Here is a 17,732-nt window from a genome sequence, read left to right as displayed (position 1 = left end):
TTCCTTCTTTCCTTCCTTCCTTCCTTCCTTCTTTCCTTCCTTCCTTTCTTTCGACAGCATCCCACTGTGTTGCCCAGGCTGGCCTCAAACTCCCAGGCTCAAGTGATCCTCCTGCCTCAGCTTCCCAAAGTGTTGGGATTACAGGCGTGAGCCACCATGCCCGACTCCTCCTTTCTAATGTACCTCTTCTTCTACCAGCTCTTCATCTAGCTGGTTGAAGATAAATTCTGATGCCATCTCTTCTTCAATACCATTTTCCTTTCCTTAATGTCTCTCATCTCCTCTTTTTTCTCTTCCTTTTCTTCCTACTTTTTTTCCTCGTCCTTTCTCACTCTTTGCCCACAAGCAAGTATCCAGTTTATTTCTTGCTCTTCCTCTCTGTCTTTTGCCCTATCTTTGGCTTTATGGCATAATACTCCTTAGAGTAGGTACTCTAGGCTTTGGGTCCTAGCCAGTGGTCTGGGTTGAAGACGGTTTTTAGTGGACAGAAGCAGAGTGGATTGGGAAATGATTTGCACTATAGGGAAGAACCTCTCAGTTGCCTCTGAAAGTTTTCATGCCTTTTCGGGTCTTTAACATCATGTTGTTCCTTTCTCTGCTGTCCTTTACACAGGCTATGGTGAGTGTCTCCAGAGCCCTTTCCCATCCTCTTTAAAAGTCTGCATCCCTGGCTGGGTGCAGTGGCTCATGCCTGTAATCCCAACACTTTGGAAGGCTGAGGCGGGTGAATCATGAGGTCAGGAGTTCAAGACCAGCCTGACCAACATAGTGAAACCCTGTCTCTACTAAAAATACAAAAAAATTAGCCGGCAGTGGTGGCAGGTGCCTGTAATCTCAGCTACTCGTGAGGCTGAGGCAGGAGAATCACTTGAACTTGGGAGGCGGAGGTTGCAATGAGCTGAGATCGCACCACCGTACTCCAGCCTGGGTGACAGTGCAAGACTCCGTCTCAAAACAAACAAAAAAAGTCCACATCCCAAATCACTTGGGCCCTTTCCAGCTGTTCCTCCTGCTCAGGCTGATATTATGACTTCTGTCTTCTCAGTGTCCTCTGCCTTTAGGAATCCATGTGCCTCTCCAGGGGCTGCCCCTAAAGCTTGGGCTTGGCAGATACATGGGGCCCCCTATGCAAGAGCGTGGCTAGCAAGGTAACCCCAGCTCTCAGACTTAACTCCCTGTCCTGCTTGATTTGACTGAGGCTTCAATGCCCCTTTCACTTGCCAAGTGCCCTACATGTAGACCTGCTGGCCTCTGCAGCCACCAAGGGATTATGTGGGCTTGGGGAGGTGCCAAGGTATAGAGGTTACCATGGAATCATTTTTCTCCATAATGGCTCTTGAATGTGACTCTGACACAGTTGTGTGTCTCTGTTATTCTTACTTACCTGTTTTCTACTATAGTTCTAAGCTTTTCATTTTCCTTTTCCTTCCCATAAACAAGGAGTTTCTGTGGGGTAGGACACTAAGAAGAGTGAGGGAAAAAGAAACTCTTTGGATGATAGATACCCTGAAGAAAGTGCTGTTCTAACATAGAGAAGCCCTGAGGGCCTTGGGTTTTGCATCTTAACCTGGGACACTTGTCACCTGTTAAGGCCATTGCTGTGAGTGACAATAAAAATAGAAAGTACTGTAGTAAGCTATAGTCAAGTGGCTTTGGTCACTGAAGCTCCCTTCCCAGGACTTTGCCAGCCCTTGGCGGTGGTCAGGGCTAACAGCAGATCTTCCCTCACAGTCACTGGTCCAGTCTCGGAAGGCAGGAATCACTTCTGCAATGGCTACACGTACTTCTCTTAAGGACGAAGAGCTGGTAAGTGACCCATGTGCTTTCATAAGTCCACTGGCCTCAGGACTGGTGATCATCTCTGTAGCCATGCAATTAATAACTGGGAATTCTGGGAATTCAAGAGTGCTAGGCACACATTGCTGATGAAAAAGACAGATAGCATCAGGTGTTAGTTTTCCACAGTGGGTAAGGCTCTAAGCGAGTCTAGATCAGAGAGTAAGCCCAAGTCTCATGTTGAAGGGTGTGACCACTGAACTCAGGGTTTTATGATGGACCAAGTACCTTCTGTTTTCTTAGAAAGTGTAAATGCTGGAACAAGGCTCAGATCCAGCATCAGGTCCAACCTGTGTTGGACAACCAGGAGCACACTATATTGTGGGCCTCATTCTGCTAGGCTGGGCTATGGGCTGGGCCAGGATAGAGCATCTTCTTCATTGCCAGAGGAGACACGAAATCAAGGTCCTGATTGTCCCACAGGGTCTTAGTTCTGGTATCTCCCTGCAGAATCCAAAAGTCATGGGGACCAGGCATGGTGGCTTACGCCTGTGATCCCAGCACTTTGGGAGACCAAGGCAGGTGGATCACTTGAGGTCAGGAGTTCAACAAGCCTGACCAACATGGTGAAACCCCGTCTCTACTAAAAATACAAAAATTAGCCAGGCGTGGTAGCATGTGCATGTAATCCCAGCTACTCGGGGGCTGAGGCATGAGAATTGCTTGAACCTGGGAGGTGGAGGTTGCAGTGAGCTGAGATCGCAGCACTGCACTCCAGCCTGGGCAACAGAGCAAGACTGTCTCAAAGCAAACAAAAAACAAAAATCATGGGATGGGGTATGTATCTTTCAGAAATCCCACGTGTATAAGAAAACCCTGCAGGCCTTAATCTACCCCATTTCGTGCACCACTCCTCACAACTTTGAGGTCTGGACAGCCACTACCCCAACCTACTGCTATGAGTGTGAAGGCCTGCTCTGGGGCATTGCCCGGCAGGGCATGCGCTGCAGTGAATGTGGAGTCAAGTGCCACGAGAAGTGCCAGGACCTGCTCAATGCTGACTGCCTGCAGCGTGAGTGCCCTGTGGGTTGAGGGGCAGGGAGTGGGGCAGTAGGGGCTCTGCAGGGGCTCTCCAAAATAGTCTGTGGCAAAGAGCTGGGATGGCTGAACCAATCATTCCCCCAGTCCATCTGATTCTGAAACCCTTTCCATTTCATTCCCCCAGTCCACCTGATTCTGAAACCCTATCCATTTCAGAGAAGGTAGAATTCTGAATCAAGGAGCCTTGCCTTTCCAAATAACAGGTCTTACACTACCTTCTTAAGCACCTTTAGGAAAAATTCTTTGAGCTTTCTGTGGCCTTCTAATGTAGCTAGAATCTCTTCTAGGATTCTCTTGATCCCAGAGACTGAGCTTTGCAGTGTATACAGCACAGCGGCCTTATAGTCCAAATGACAAAAGCATCAGGATCTGAGACTAATGAGAGGAAAGAAATAGAGTTTTGTGGGGTTCCAGGCCCCACAGAGGAACCTCCGGAAGCCTAGAATCTAGGACTCAGGGAAGGCAGCATTCATTGCTTGTTTTTAGACAATAGTGCCAAAAATAGAAGTGTCAAATGAATCTGATAGATGTCCAAGAGGAGAGTATGCCAGACCCCCACAGCCTTGGCTAAATATATGACTTTTCCTGCCATGATGGAGTGGGGAGAATAGGAGCAGGAAAAGCAACAAGTTCTTGTCAGAGAAAATGGTAGGGGTCAAAGTTTATATCTCCTTGCTACCCTCCTGCTTTGCTTGCACTCACTGTGGCTGGACCCCAGGAAAAGCAGGGGTGAAGGAAGTGGAAACTATTTTCCTGCCCTCCAGACCTCCCAGGTATTACCGACAAGCCAGGCTGTAGCACTGAAAGCTTTAAGGATTGTGCTAGGAGAAGGGAAGGTCACCTCTAGACAGACCCACAAGTACTTCATTATCCCAAGGATAGCTATGACATATAAAAGGGGACCAGGGAGAGGCCTTGAGAAATTATTCATAGAAAATGCCCTTTGAAGAGCCTCAAATTGGTGCCAGTGGCATGGCTAGGTTAGACATGAAGAGACAGGTAGGACAGAGTCAGCAGAAGAGATGGGCTCTGAAAAGACTGCCTGAAGACAAATGCTAGTAACGACTTGGCCAAAACCCAACATGAAGAGGTGGCAAGTGCAGGTTCCAGAGGGCCCTTGCCTTAATTGCTGAGAAGTAGCAACCAGGCTGGCTGCATAGTTTCTCCACTGCTCTGCAGCCTCTCCTGGGCCCCATTCCTCAGCTCAACCCTTGGTCTGGTAGGTGACCTGTTGCTTAATCCTAATTTCTGTTCCTGACCACGTTCAGGGGCTGCAGAAAAGAGCTGTAAACATGGAGCTGAGGACCGGACCCAGAACATTATCATGGCCATGAAGGACCGCATGAAGATCCGAGAGCGAAATAAGCCAGAGATCTTTGAAGTTATCCGGGACGTCTTCACAGTGAGCAAAGCTGCCCATGTGCAGCAGATGAAAACAGTGAAGCAGAGTGTACTGGATGGCACCTCCAAATGGTCGGCCAAGATCACCATTACTGGTGAGCAGGCCACAGTTTGAGGGGACAGGAAGGCCTGGGCTATGGGGAGGAGCCTGGGGAAGAAGCATCCTGAGCATGAGGGAGCAAGGGATTGGGAAGAAAGAAAAAGGAAATCACTGGGAAGGAAAGCCCTCATTATTCATCACTCCTCCTTACCTAGACCCTGGTGCTGGAGAGGCAAGACTGCTATCTGCAAACAACATGAACCATAACACAAGGATTTGCTAACAACCTAACACTGTAGATTGGCTAACAGTTTGATATTACAAGAGGTGGGGGGAGGGGGAAGGGAAAGGGCAGGGGACCAGGGAGTAGTCAACCAGTGGTTTGCTAACTGGATGGGGCTAAAGCATGTATATATCAGAGGGTATAAGGACCAATGTAGAGACAAGTGGTCAGTTAGGGGTTGGGTAGGGAGATGGGATGCTTGGGCTTTAAAGGAAAGGCTTGTGGCCCAGGACGAAGAATAAATATGGAGGAATGGGATTACGGTGTCTGTGCAAGGAGCATAGACTGCTCTAAGATGGAGAGCATACGAGTAGTGCTGTGGAGGGCTTCTGACCGACTCTGAAGCCTCCTGTACATGCTTGGGTTGCAGTGGTGTGTGCCCAGGGCCTACAAGCCAAGGATAAAACAGGATCCAGTGACCCTTATGTGACTGTGCAAGTCGGCAAAACCAAGAAGCGTACCAAGACCATTTTTGGAAACTTGAATCCTGTTTGGGAGGAAAAGTTCCATTTGTAAGTCACAGAGAGCTTTGTCTTACCTTGAACTGTGTGTATTGGGGGAGCAGGATCACATCCTGCCATTCTTGGCTTGAGCTTGAAGATTGGGCAAAGGCAGGGGAGAAAAATCCATTTCTCACATGCTTTGCTCAGGCATCAGCCATTCTTTCTCCGGTTTTCTTCTCATGACCTGTTGTGTCAGGGTTACTATGCCCATGCCCTGTCTTCACCAGGGCTATTAAAGGGGCCCTAGGGCACCCCATCCTGCTTTTTCTAGCAGTAGAAAGATTTTACTACTTTACTGCTCAGTGACAGAACCAGGGACTGACTGCCTTATTGTACCTCCTACCCTTGCCTAGGAAGGTACAGTAGGGTTAGGCTCTCGTAAGGAAGGCTGTTATACAGAGTGGGGAGGGAGTGTCCTTGTCCTAAAACTGGGTAATTCTGGCTTGAAAGTGGAAATCTGGGTTCTGAAGTTGCTGTTTCCCATAAAGGTAGTGTTTCTTCCTGCCTCAGCTTCTACCCTCACTGATTTTTTTATTATCTCACTTTCTTACAAACTATTTCTTATGACAGTAAAGGATGGTTATTGAAAAATGACAAACTAATATCTGGAGAATTGACATGCTTTGTCACTCCCCAATAAGGCCTAGGGTCCAGATTTTGGATTTGAATCAGCCAAGCAGGCTGGCAATGTAGAGGCCTCCTTCTGTTGGCTCCTCAGAAGATTCAGGTAGAAAGGGATTAGGGCCAGCACCATGGCTCACACCTGTAATCCCAGCACTTTGGGAGGCCGAGGCAGGCGGATCACCTGAGGCCAGGAGTTCCAGACCAGACTGGCTAATGTGGCAAAACCCCATATCTACTAAAAATACAAAAATGAACTGGGCATGGTGGCAGGCACCTATAGTCCCAGCTTACTCGGGAGGCTGAGGGAAGAGAATCCCCTGAACCTGGGAGGTGGACGTTGCAGTGCACCAAGATCACGCCACTGCACTCCAGCCTCGTGACAGAGTGAGACTCCGTCTCAAAAAAAAAAAAAAAAAAAGGATTAGGATATAGTAAAATTAATCTCTAATCCAGAGATAATATTAATAGCTACTAGGAGAAGCACCTGTTTGAGAATCCGAATAGTTCCTGCTTGAATTCTTCTTATGACTAATTTAAAATCAACTAGCTCTTGGTAGTTTTTGCCCACTTTTAGTAAACAGTTTTTTAAGCTCATTTTCTGTACAGGACACTATACATAAAATAGTGTATCTAAAAATGAATAGAACAATCCCTGGCTTCAAGAAGCTCATTGTTGATTTGTCTATTATCTTCCCACAGAGTGGTGGTTATACTGTAATATTATAATGGAATGTGGAAAGATGTCATAAGAACATAGGGAAAGGAACAGCAAATTTTGCCAGTTACAACTTTTGGGTGAAACAACAGAACCCAGAAAGCAACGGTTGGAGAGGACAGCATGAGAGAAGACCTGGGAAAACTTTCTCCAAAGCAAACCTGATGACATTTCAATGGGATATGATAGGATAATATAGAAGCTCACCAAGCACATAGTTAGGCAGATGGGGGAGTTAGATAGAAAGCTAAACAGTTATAACTATATGGGCCTACCATGGACATGTGTAGCACCTTTACTGACTTCATGTCTTAGGCTCTGAGGATGGAGCTAGCATTTGTTTCCTGGAGCTCCGTGGCATATCTAGCTATTTTCCTCTTGGTGTTGCTGATACAGCTAGCTGTATAGGAAGTCAGAATTGACCTGAATTACTCTTCCCTCCACCCCTTGCCCTTTGTTCTAGAACAATAAGAACTGTACAGTAGTAGATAGAGCCACCCAGGCCGAGGAATGAAGAGTCATTTGCTGGGATAGCCCAACTTTTTTGGAACTTTAGTACTGCTGTCCTCTGACTTCTCCTCTTCCAGGGCCTCAAGTGCAGCTGTCAGAGCTTTTGGGAGGGAATAGGAAGTAACAGGATTTGGCGCTACTGGGTCTGCCCCTAACAGAGCCTGCCTAATTCTCTCACAGTGAGTGCCACAACTCCTCTGACCGCATTAAGGTGCGTGTGTGGGATGAGGATGATGACATCAAGTCAAGAGTAAAGCAACGCCTAAAGCGAGAGTCTGATGATTTCCTCGGCCAAACCATCATTGAGGTTCGGACCCTAAGTGGCGAGATGGACGTCTGGTACAATTTGGGTGAGGAAACTGGACCCAAGAAAGTTGCTTGGAAGGGAGAGCATGAAGGGGACCTGGGAATAGTCCTACCAAAACCACCATCTGTCCCCAAAGCATATCTCTATACAGAGCCCGTCTTACCTGCAGAGAACTGACTATGGGGAGGGATGGGGGACAGAGGAGTGGCAGTGGCTGCAACTCACTCTGGCTGAATGTTCTCTAGGTTTCAGAAGGCCCTTTAATCTTCATACTAGTGCCTTTGTCCCCCCGCCACATTCCTGTTCTCCTACCCAGCTAGTTCAAGGGTATTTGTGGAATATATAGTCACTGGAATGATTCACCCTATATGGTGAGTCCTTGGCTTGGCCCCTTCTTTTCCTTGGGTTAAGCCAGAATGGAACTATCTATGCTGTCTAGTTGCATTGGTGTCAATCTCCAGTCTTCTTTCCTTCCTAGAGAAGAGGACAGACAAATCAGCCGTCTCAGGGGCTATCCGACTACAAATCAGTGTGGAGATCAAGGGGGAGGAGAAAGTAGCCCCATACCATGTGCAGTATACGTGTCTCCATGAGGTGAGCCAGCCCTTGGTAGGTGGGGGATCAGAAAGCAGTGCTGGGAGAGGCCTTTGGCCATAAGTAGGATTGCTAGGTGGTTGGAGATCCGAGGCCTGTTTTAAATTTTATCCTTGACTCACTCTGCTACCCTGGAGAGCCCAAGTGATTGAACCCAGACTGCATTCTCTTCCACTAATGTGAGAACAGCCTATTGGGGCCATAGAAGGAACTGAGCAATGACTGGAAGAACAGAATTTCTGTGGAACCTTCCTTATTCACATTCTCCTGGGCTTTACTACCAAGTTTGTTTTTGTTTTTCATATGTATTTAACCCATTCCCTTTCTCTGCTCTGTCTTCTGCAGAACCTTTTCCATTACCTCACAGACATTCAGGGCAGTGGAGGAGTCCGTATCCCTGAAGCTCGAGGAGACGATGCCTGGAAGGTGTACTTTGATGAGACAGTCCAAGAAATTGTGGATGAATTTGCCATGCGTTATGGCATTGAGTCCATATATCAGGCCATGACGTGAGTCTCTGCTGGGGTGCTGGGAAGTGGCTACTAATCGCTGGGTGGCTAACTAAGGCACACTGACAATGGTGGGTAGGTCCTTAGTGGGTTAGCATGCAGTGATTCCTTTCCTTTCCTCTCTGAGCTGGGTGGGATAGTTCTGTACCCCAAGGCAAGAAGGGTTACGTAGAAAGGGAATGTTTTGTCAGTAATTCACAGAAAAGGGAATGTTTTGTCAGTAACTGCCTCAGAGTTGAGGGAACTCTGCAGGGAAAAAGGCATGTGAGAGTATGCAAGGACAAATCTGCCTAGACATCACAGGCCTGAGCAGACAGGATGTGTGCTCATGTACATGTGTTTGTGATAGCCGGTCTGGCCTAGACTGGCCCAGGGGTCAAAGAGGACACTAAACTGCAGGGAAAGCAGCTGGGTGTGGAGTCGATCAGGACTCTTTAAATGGGAATTCCAGATTGCTATGAGAAGCAGAGTAGCCTTTCTGTCAGTGATGCTGCCCCTAGAGCTGTGCACAGAAAGCAGCCCTAGGTAAGCAGAGGGCAGCAATTGCCCTGACTGTGCTTCACTTAGCCCATAAACTTTTAATGAGTTCCTGCTTGGCTTTTGTTGCAAGCCCTGAAGAGTCTTTGAGGCTGAGGGTGCTGTGTTTTTCAGGCACTTTGCATGTTTATCATCCAAGTACATGTGTCCTGGTGTGCCAGCAGTGATGAGCACCTTACTGGCCAACATCAATGCCTACTATGCCCACACAACTGCCTCTACCAATGTCTCTGCCTCTGATCGCTTCGCAGCCTCCAACTTTGGGGTAAGTATCATGTAAACACGTATGTCTGCATTGATTACCAATTAATAAAGTTTGATTTTCTTTTTTTCTTTTTGAGACAGAGTCTCGCTCTGTTGCCCAGGCTGGAGTGCAGTGGCACGATCTTGGCTCACTGCAACCTCCACCTCCTGGGTTCAAGCAATTCTCCTGCCTCAGCCTCCTGAGTAGCTGGAATTACAGGCGCATGCCACCACACCTGGCTATTTTTTTTTTTTTTTTTTTTTTTTTAGCAGAGATGGTGTATCACCATGTTGGTCAGGCTGGTCTCGAACTTCTGACCTTGTGATCCACCCACCTTGGCCTCCCAAAGTGCTGGGATTATAGGCTTGAGCCACCGCACTCGGCCAAGTTTGATTTTTCTTGGCTGGTCCTGTAGAGTTGCTTGATGTGCTTAAAATTCAGGTAGCTTCCATTTTGATAGATGAACCTTGTTTCCTTATGGGTATGCAGACTATACTAATAGCCTCTCCACAGACACAGATAAAGAAGAGAAGGTGGTTGGGGGTGGTACCACCTGGGCTTGGCCAGAATCTCTCTGGGCCAGCAACTTGGTTGAGTTACCATATTCTTCCATATTCTTCAGTCTTGCAGGTCCACAAATGGACTTTTAAAAATCTTGTTCAATCTGTCTGTGACAGATGCATATTACTTGAGTTTATATGAGACTGATGTCTAAGCAACGATGCCAGTGTGCACGTGCACTTGAACCTGTCCCTTTTCTAGTGTCTAGACTGTTTTCCCTATCCAGGGTGTGCCCTTCCTGGGTTAAGGTACCGGAGAAGTTGAGTCATTACTCAAAATGTCACCTGACATTAATTCAGTATAAACTAGATAAAATCATTCTTACTCAACACAAAAATGACCATTTTGGGCATAAAGTTACTGATATCACCCCAATTCACTGAGTCTGCGAGCCCTGATTTTTTGGTACTAATGAATTTTTTGTTGTTGATAGAGTCTTTCTGTAGATGTGTAATGTATTAAGCCAGTCAAATATTTGTTCCATTTTGCCTCATCTCATTATGTATTGACTTAATCAATATCTACTCATATAATCAATATATGAGTTCTAGGAGTGGGATGCCAACATCCTGCAGGCATATGATTCCATGTTTAAGTATACTTTTTCTATGAAAATCAGCTATTAAAATAGTATATGTTAGATATTTTAACATTTAAAAAGTATACACTATGGGAAGTGTGTGTGGAATGTGGTTTAAAGAGAGACCCCTTCAGGCCTGCCCTGTTACCTTTCAAATGCATCGGTTTCTCTCTCCCATCATCACTGCTAGGCTGTAGCTGTATAACTATTATGCACTACCCCAAGATAAGTCAGGAGACCTCAGACTCAAGAGAGAATGTGTTTGGAGTTTCTTCTTATCTAACTGAGATAAGTTACAGTCCCAAGGAGATAAAGATGCACTGGTCGTGCCCTATGGACTCTTGGGTAGAAGGAGCCTTTTCTCCTCCCAGAGACTTGGCTTTTTCCTTGCCAGTGTGAGATTTCCCAGATTGGGACAGAGCTGCAAAGAGATAGAACAGGGACTATCTATCTCATTACACTGTTTGTTGTTCTTCCCATAGGCAGGGATGTGTCTCCAGCCCAATGCCTCCCAACTCTTTCTACTCATCCAGAGGTGGTTCTGTTTCTGTTGTAGTTTAGGGGACTCAGACACAGGTTCTCTTTTTCTTCCGCATTATTTGTTTCTCACCCTCAGAAAGAGAGATTTGTAAAACTGCTGGACCAGCTACACAACTCACTGAGGATCGACCTCTCTACATACAGGGTGAGTGAAGACATGGCTGTGGGCAGGATAATAGATATCAAGCACAGTCCCAGAGAGACTGTAGGCCAATCTTGGCTGTAAAGATTGAGGCCAGGGAAAGCTGGTCTGTGTCATCACATCCACGCAAATGGCCAATGCTACTGACACCTGTGGTTCTTTTAACTCCAGGGACCATGTGGTATATAAATAGCAGCAGGTATGGTTACTTTTTATGGACAGTTGGCTTTCCAACCTCACTGTTAACACTCTACTAAACTCTCTGGTGACATTCTCATTAGGGAGTTTCCTGAGGATAATCTCTTCTGGGAGTACCCTTTTAAAAAATTAGATACCTAATTGCATTTCTTTTTTGCATTTTTCCATACTCTCCTCGTTATCCAGGGGAGGTGTGAGAATCTGGCTGGGGGAAAGAGAGTAGCTTGGCTTTTGCAAGTAATTTGTATCAGAGAGCATGTCCATTTGTAGTATAAAGGGAGGATATAGGTGTAATAGGAGGATGGGTACCCGGGACAGGACAGGATAAGGAAATGGGCAGTTTCTCAGTTCCTCCTATGTTAGATCTTAGAATGGCTTCATTACTTGCTTTAAAGTGCTGTGAATTTTCAGAACAGGCAATATACGCACATTAAAAAGTAAGTATAAAAACAACCTTAAAGTTAAAAAGAAGTGAGGTTTTAATTGTCTGCTCGAGTGCCCTCCATTTGCACAAATAATGGACAGCTGACTGTATGTCTTATATTTGGCATATAAGTAGCCATTTGAAGGTTTAAAAACTGACCATTAATGTGAAGACAGGCTCAGCATCTCCCTTCAGCTCTTCATAGCAGCTCCCTCCTGAGACTCATGTCAAAGTGAATGAAGTAAGGATGGCTGGAAATTCCTAAGGAACTTACTCCAAAAGCAGTTCTGCTCAGAGATCTGCCATCTGCTAGCTGCAGAACAGTAGAAGAGCTGGGGTCTATTGTACAAAAAGTACACGTCCTAGACCTCAGTTTGGCCTGTAGTGTGGCTCCACTTATATTCCAGGATATACAGTTAGATTGTAACTTTTGAAGAAGTCGCTGTTGGTGTGTAAGAATCTTCATCCAAGAAAAGCATGTGTGTAAGTGTGTGTATGCCTGTGTGTTCATTTGTACAAGTTCTTATACATTGCATGGGAAGTAGGGCTGGAGGGAGGATGTGTTGCTTTCTAGGGTGGAGAGTATTAACCCCTGCTTTTGGCAAGAGCCTGTTTGCATCAATAGAAAAAAGAGAAGAAGACCTGTAACATTACAGTGTTTTTGGCCAGCTCGACTAGAGAAAAACCCAGTAGGTAGCAATTAGGAAAGCTTTTGATATCATCACTTTTGGCAGGGAAGGTTTTCATAGTCCTCTGTTCCTTTCTTACATTTGCTTGATTTGCAACAGAATAATTTCCCTGCTGGGAGTCCTGAACGGCTTCAGGACTTAAAATCCACAGTGGATTTGCTGACCAGCATTACTTTCTTCAGAATGAAGGTAAGAAATGGACTGGGTTTGGGTGGTTCTGGGCTGGAGACCTGGCTACAGGAACATGAAAAATAAGAATCACTGGGCAGAGTCTGAAGCTACAGGATTCATCACCTCTAAGCTTACAGTTCTGTGTACCTGTTCCCTGGGTTACTTCTGAGAGAGCATAATGACTATAAATCCATGAGGATGGGCTGGAAGTTTTCCCTGTCAGCTATCCTGGCAATTTCATCACAGGGAAAGGTCTAGGGACCCAGAGAGGGATGAAAGAATCTAGAGTAGGTTTGGGGTAGTGTTAGGAGAATATCCCACACAGATGAGCAGGACCTTAGGCCCATATTTCTTCTTTTAATTGGCAGGTACAAGAACTGCAAAGCCCTCCAAGAGCCAGCCAGGTGGTGAAGGATTGCGTGAAGGCCTGTTTGAACTCCACATATGAATATATCTTCAACAACTGCCACGACTTATACAGCCACCAGTACCAGCTGGTAAGAGGTTCGGGATCAGGTGGGGCCAGCTATCAGTGGCTCTCTAGAGCCTCAGCTTTCCTTCACAATGGTAGTGGAAAGGCGCTCAGGACAAAGTACTTGATGTTCTTAACGGTAAGTGAGTTGTGGAGTATGAACCATGTGGACTATGAGATATGTGGATGGAAAGAGACCCCTGGGCAATGGCAACAATAATGATGTTGAAGAAAGTAAACCTAAATTCATAGGGTTCAGGGGTTGAGTAGGTGAATTCTCAGTCCATCCCAGAGTCTTTTGACTTGAAGGGCCTTGAAAAAGGGATAAAATTAAAGGAATTCCAAGGAGAAAGAGTCTTGTCCCACCCTTGATCAGATACCGGAAAAAGCTACATAAAATAAGGAACATTTGAGATAGACCTTAAAAGGCAGTGGGATTTGGACAACCAATGATGGCAGGACAACCTAAATGTCTTGGACACTTATCTTTAGGTAAATACATCCAATTTGTAAAGCTTCCTAGGAGCACCCTCATAAAGACTAAGATCTTGTTCCTACTGCCTCTTCTCATTCCCAAGTGTACTTTCTGTGCCAGCCATGTATTTAAGCCTTCCTCCTTTTAAGGTTTATAAAGCCTCCTATTGGTTCTGAAGTCCATGAGAGGTTTTCCTGAGGCCTTTGTTTTACTTGACACATTCTGGGCTCCTCTGTCATCTGTGTATGAAGTCTCTCTGGTTGAGGCAAGACACTGTTCTCAGCTTTGATCTTTCAACTATGGAGAGGTCTGGTTGAATATTTGGTCTCTATTCCCCAGCATGAGAATGAACTAGACTTGGAAAGAGAGTTCATAAACTCTTCAGGGATACTCTTTAGCCTTTGTGTTTTGGTATCTGCTTTTTACTTTCTTTCAGTTTCATTTTTTCATATTTACACTGGCATAAACTCTTCATGTCTTTTAAAATTTCTTTCTGCTGACCTTCAGTCATTGGTTTATTCGTCCATCCATTCACTTAATAGAGCATTAGAGGCAAAGTTGAGTAAGAGGCATTTCAGTCTTTGGGGATCTCATTGTTTAGTGGAGGTCAGGGCAAATTACTACATTTATTTTTTGTTGTTGTTGTTATTTTGTTGTTACTATGTTTTACTGTAGTTGTAGTTTTCTGATACATCTACACCAAAGGTTCAGCAAGCATGCTCTGGGAGCCCGTACCAGGGATGTCAGGAAAACCTCTCAGAAGAGGCAAAGTTCAATCTGAATTTTGAGGAAGGAGTAGGAATTAACTAAAGAAAGGGGCTGGAGGGAAGGGGCATACCACGGAGAGCAAATAGAATGCTTAGAGGCACAGAATTATGTATAAGCATGTTAATTTAAAGAAATATAAGCAGGCCAGGCGCAGTGGCTCACGCCTGTAATTCTAGTACTTTGGGAAGCTGGGGCGGGTGGATCACTTGAGGTCAGGAGTTTGAAAGTAGCCTGGCCAATATGGTGAAACCCCATCTCTACTAAAAATACAAAAATTAGCCAGGCATGGTGGTGGGCGCTTGGAATCCCAGCTACTTGGGAAGCTGAGGCAGGAGAATTGCTTGAACCCAGGAGGCAGAAGTTGCAGTGAGCCGAGATCGTGCTGCTGCACTCCAGCCTGGGCGACAGAGTGAGACTCCATCTCCAAAAAACAAAATAAAAATAAAGAAGTATGGCAATTTGGGGTACTTACAGCATCAGGCTATGGGATTCAGCTGTCTGAGATCAAATCTTAGTTCTGCTCTTTACAACTGCATGGCTCTGCACAAGTCATATAACCTTGCTGCCCTTCACTCTCCTCATCTGTAAATGAAGGTGATAATAATTTCTACTCAATGGAGTCGTTGTGAGGATTAGATAGGATAATGTGTATAAAGGTCTTAGCAGAGTGTGTGGCACATAAGCTGGAACAAAAAGAGTTGTATGAGGTTCAGAGAGAGTCACATTCTGGAAGATATAAACTAAGGAATTTAAACTGTATTGAATGCCGCTGAAGGGCTTTAAGCAGAGGAGTAACACGCTGAGATTTTCTTTGTAGAAAGATCACTGATAGCTGCGAGGAGGAGGGATTGGATTGAAGATCAAAGACCAGTTCAGAAATCCTTGAATGATAAGAGCCTGAGCCAGGACAATGACAGAAAAATAAAAGGAAGAGATGTATTTAAGTGATATTAAAGATTCTGTCCTGGTTTCTAGTAACTTCTTGATAATGCAGGCTTATTAAGGACTGTGGAAGCTTTCCAGTGGCATGTGACATCCCACAAAAAAGCCCTGTTCCTGTACTTCTGGGCAGCTCCACCTTCGTCTTTGTCTTAGTGGGAGACAATATGTGTTCCAGGCTCCCTGTGGTGACTCCTACCTCACTTTTCTGGGCTGTGACTATAGAGTGATTTTTTACTCTATATTTCAGGTAAAGCTTTCAGGCTTGCCTCTTCCCAAGTAAGGCCATTTCTTATCCAGCTAGGCAAATAGCTTCCTAGATGCAGTTCCTCCCCGTAATAACTTCAGGGGGTCAAGGGAAGTCCTACTCCACTGAAAGGCTGAAATGCACCCTAGATCTGTTCAGTAGCTCCTGCAGAAGTTGAAAGAGCTCAGAACTGAGATGTGTATGTGTGTGGTCGTGGTGTGGTGTCAGTAGAGGAGGGCTACCTGCCTGTAGGGGCCGCATAGAACTGGACCTACTTAGTGAGGCTGGAGGGGCTGTTTCTTTTAGCCAGGGAGTTACTCTGCCCGTAGCAACTGAGAGAAGGAAGAAGGAGGATGGGCATCTTTATATCTCTTGGACTGACCAAGTTTATCAGAGCAGTGCCCTGGGGCTGAGGACAGAACCTCTCAGCGACAGGCTCCCTGTGTTCTGGGATCTCACAATAGTCATTCTTACAGAACAGGGATAGTCTTGTGGAAGACAGGCTCTAGGAGAGGAAAGGTCCTTGATTCTAGAGGAAGAGGTATAGGGAGGGGAAGAGAAAGAGGATCATTGGAGACACCCTTTACATTCTACTCTACTCTCCCTCTCTCTCACTGTGTCCTCTGGATCAAGAAGCAGGAGCTACCTCCAGAGGAACAAGGGCCCAGCATTCGGAACCTGGATTTCTGGCCCAAGCTCATCACACTTATCGTGTCAATCATAGAGGAAGATAAGAATTCCTACACACCTGTTCTGAACCAGTGAGTATCACCCTCTTTGGCCCTGTCTGTTGGTGACTGGTCTGTCCATCTGTCTAACAACCTCTTTCTTTCCTGTCTCTGTATGTTTGCAGTGCCACCTCTTCTTCCTGTCCGCCCATCTGTCCCTCTGTCCCTTGTATCTGTCTGGGTAACTGTTTCTGGAGAAAGGTGTGGAAACATAATGGGGGTCCCTGCCCAGACTGAGCCAGCCTCCTTCTGGGACTGTGGCTGCCATAGGAGCCCCAGGGGATCCAGAGACCATGTGTGTATGTGTCTGTTCACTCTGAATGAAGTGGGCCTTCTTATAGCCCACCCCTCCCTTGCCCTTTCTCCTCCATCTTATTTAGCCTGCGCTTGCTTTCCAGCCACTGCCTGGAGAGTCTCTGCCTCTCAATTGCCTGCCTTCTGGGCATCTTCTGCCCCCAGGCCCATCTTGCCTACGGGGATCCCTTCTGCCCCCACTTGTCCTGCCACTGGCCCCTGGGCCCCTTTTCTCCAGATTGGACCTAGCCCTGTACTATAAGCTTCTCCTCTCTCCAATATGACTTCCAAGAACTAGGCACTTTGGCCTTGAAATGAATCAAATCAAATGGCTCTTGCCTTATTCTCTGACTGTGGTTTCTTCTGTCATCCAGGTTTCCTCAGGAGTTGAATGTGGGAAAAGTCAGCGCAGAAGTGATGTGGCATCTGTTTGCCCAAGACATGAAATATGCATTGGAGGGTAAGGATCTGTCCAAATTGGTAGGCTGCCAGGCTCCTAGCCCAAGCTCCTTGTTCACTGTCCCTTTCCTCTTCCAGACAACTACAACAACTTGTTTGGTGAGTGGTATAGTGAGAAACTAAAGGAATTTTAGGCCTGGTGGGAGGTAGGCCCCCAGGAGACCTTGGTGGACAAAGTTGCAGCCAAAGGAAATATGAAAATGGCTGTGTGGCTGTAGGTTCCTCCTTCCAGCTGTGCAGCAACTGCCTATTCAAGACCTTCCCAGCCCAGAGATGAACTTCTCCCATGGTGGGTGTTCTGAAGTTGTCCACTTCCTGGAGAATGGTCTTGTGAAACTTCAGTTTTAAATAATCAGAACCTTAAATATACAGATAGATATAATTGTTTTCTTATGTTGGGGACTCTCTGGCCTGCCTTTTCTTGAAAGCTGCTCTGGTTTAGTATGACAATGCCAGGAAGATACTTCTTCCCTCACTTCTCCTATAGAGCAGGGCCACAGGCAAATTATTATTCATCTTACTCATTCAGCTTGTTCTTTTATTCATTTCCTACCTTGGTCCACAAAGATATCATTCCATACCTGTATCAGACCTTCCCATCTGTACCCATCTGTACTCACCTATTCAGCAGCCTTTCCTGCCTGTTTAGGTGTGGTAGTCTGTCTCCTCATTCTGTGAAAGCCCATCTAGGAGGAGGAGCCATCTGGGCAAGGACAAAGTAGAGTCCGGATCTGTTATTTGGGTGGGATGGCAGGGCAGGTGGGCCACCCTCAGACTCTTGAATGTGTGAGGTTTAGAATCAGTGAGTCTTGAGGCCGGGCGCGGTGGCTCAAGCCTGTAATCCCAGCACTTTGGGAGGCCGAGATGGGTGGATCACGAGGTCAGGAGATCAAGACCATCC

The 17,732-nt window shown here is 46.1% G+C and overlaps 1 protein-coding gene across 2 annotated transcripts in view; it reads left to right on the top strand.

Annotated features, from left to right (window-relative positions):
• UNC13B (unc-13 homolog B (C. elegans)) overlaps positions 1–17,732 on the top strand; it is a 234,659-nt gene that overhangs the window by 202,722 nt on the left and 14,205 nt on the right. For both annotated transcript variants that reach the window (XM_011950473.1, XM_011950472.1), the window contains exons 13-25: positions 1,732–1,806; positions 2,629–2,848; positions 4,146–4,373; positions 4,972–5,113; positions 7,134–7,303; positions 7,739–7,854; positions 8,200–8,363; positions 9,015–9,165; positions 10,902–10,970; positions 12,378–12,467; positions 12,818–12,946; positions 15,984–16,111; positions 16,747–16,832. In XM_011950473.1, coding sequence (XP_011805863.1) covers positions 1,732–1,806; positions 2,629–2,848; positions 4,146–4,373; positions 4,972–5,113; positions 7,134–7,303; positions 7,739–7,854; positions 8,200–8,363; positions 9,015–9,165; positions 10,902–10,970; positions 12,378–12,467; positions 12,818–12,946; positions 15,984–16,111; positions 16,747–16,832 — 1,768 coding nt within the window. The remainder of the gene's footprint in view (positions 1–1,731; positions 1,807–2,628; positions 2,849–4,145; positions 4,374–4,971; positions 5,114–7,133; positions 7,304–7,738; positions 7,855–8,199; positions 8,364–9,014; positions 9,166–10,901; positions 10,971–12,377; positions 12,468–12,817; positions 12,947–15,983; positions 16,112–16,746; positions 16,833–17,732) is intronic.

Source organism: Colobus angolensis, unplaced genomic scaffold (assembly GCF_000951035.1).
Source record: "Colobus angolensis palliatus isolate OR3802 unplaced genomic scaffold, Cang.pa_1.0 Scaffold308, whole genome shotgun sequence".
Lineage (NCBI taxonomy): Eukaryota > Metazoa > Chordata > Mammalia > Primates > Cercopithecidae > Colobus > Colobus angolensis.
This window is presented reverse-complemented; position numbering and strand designations above follow the sequence as displayed.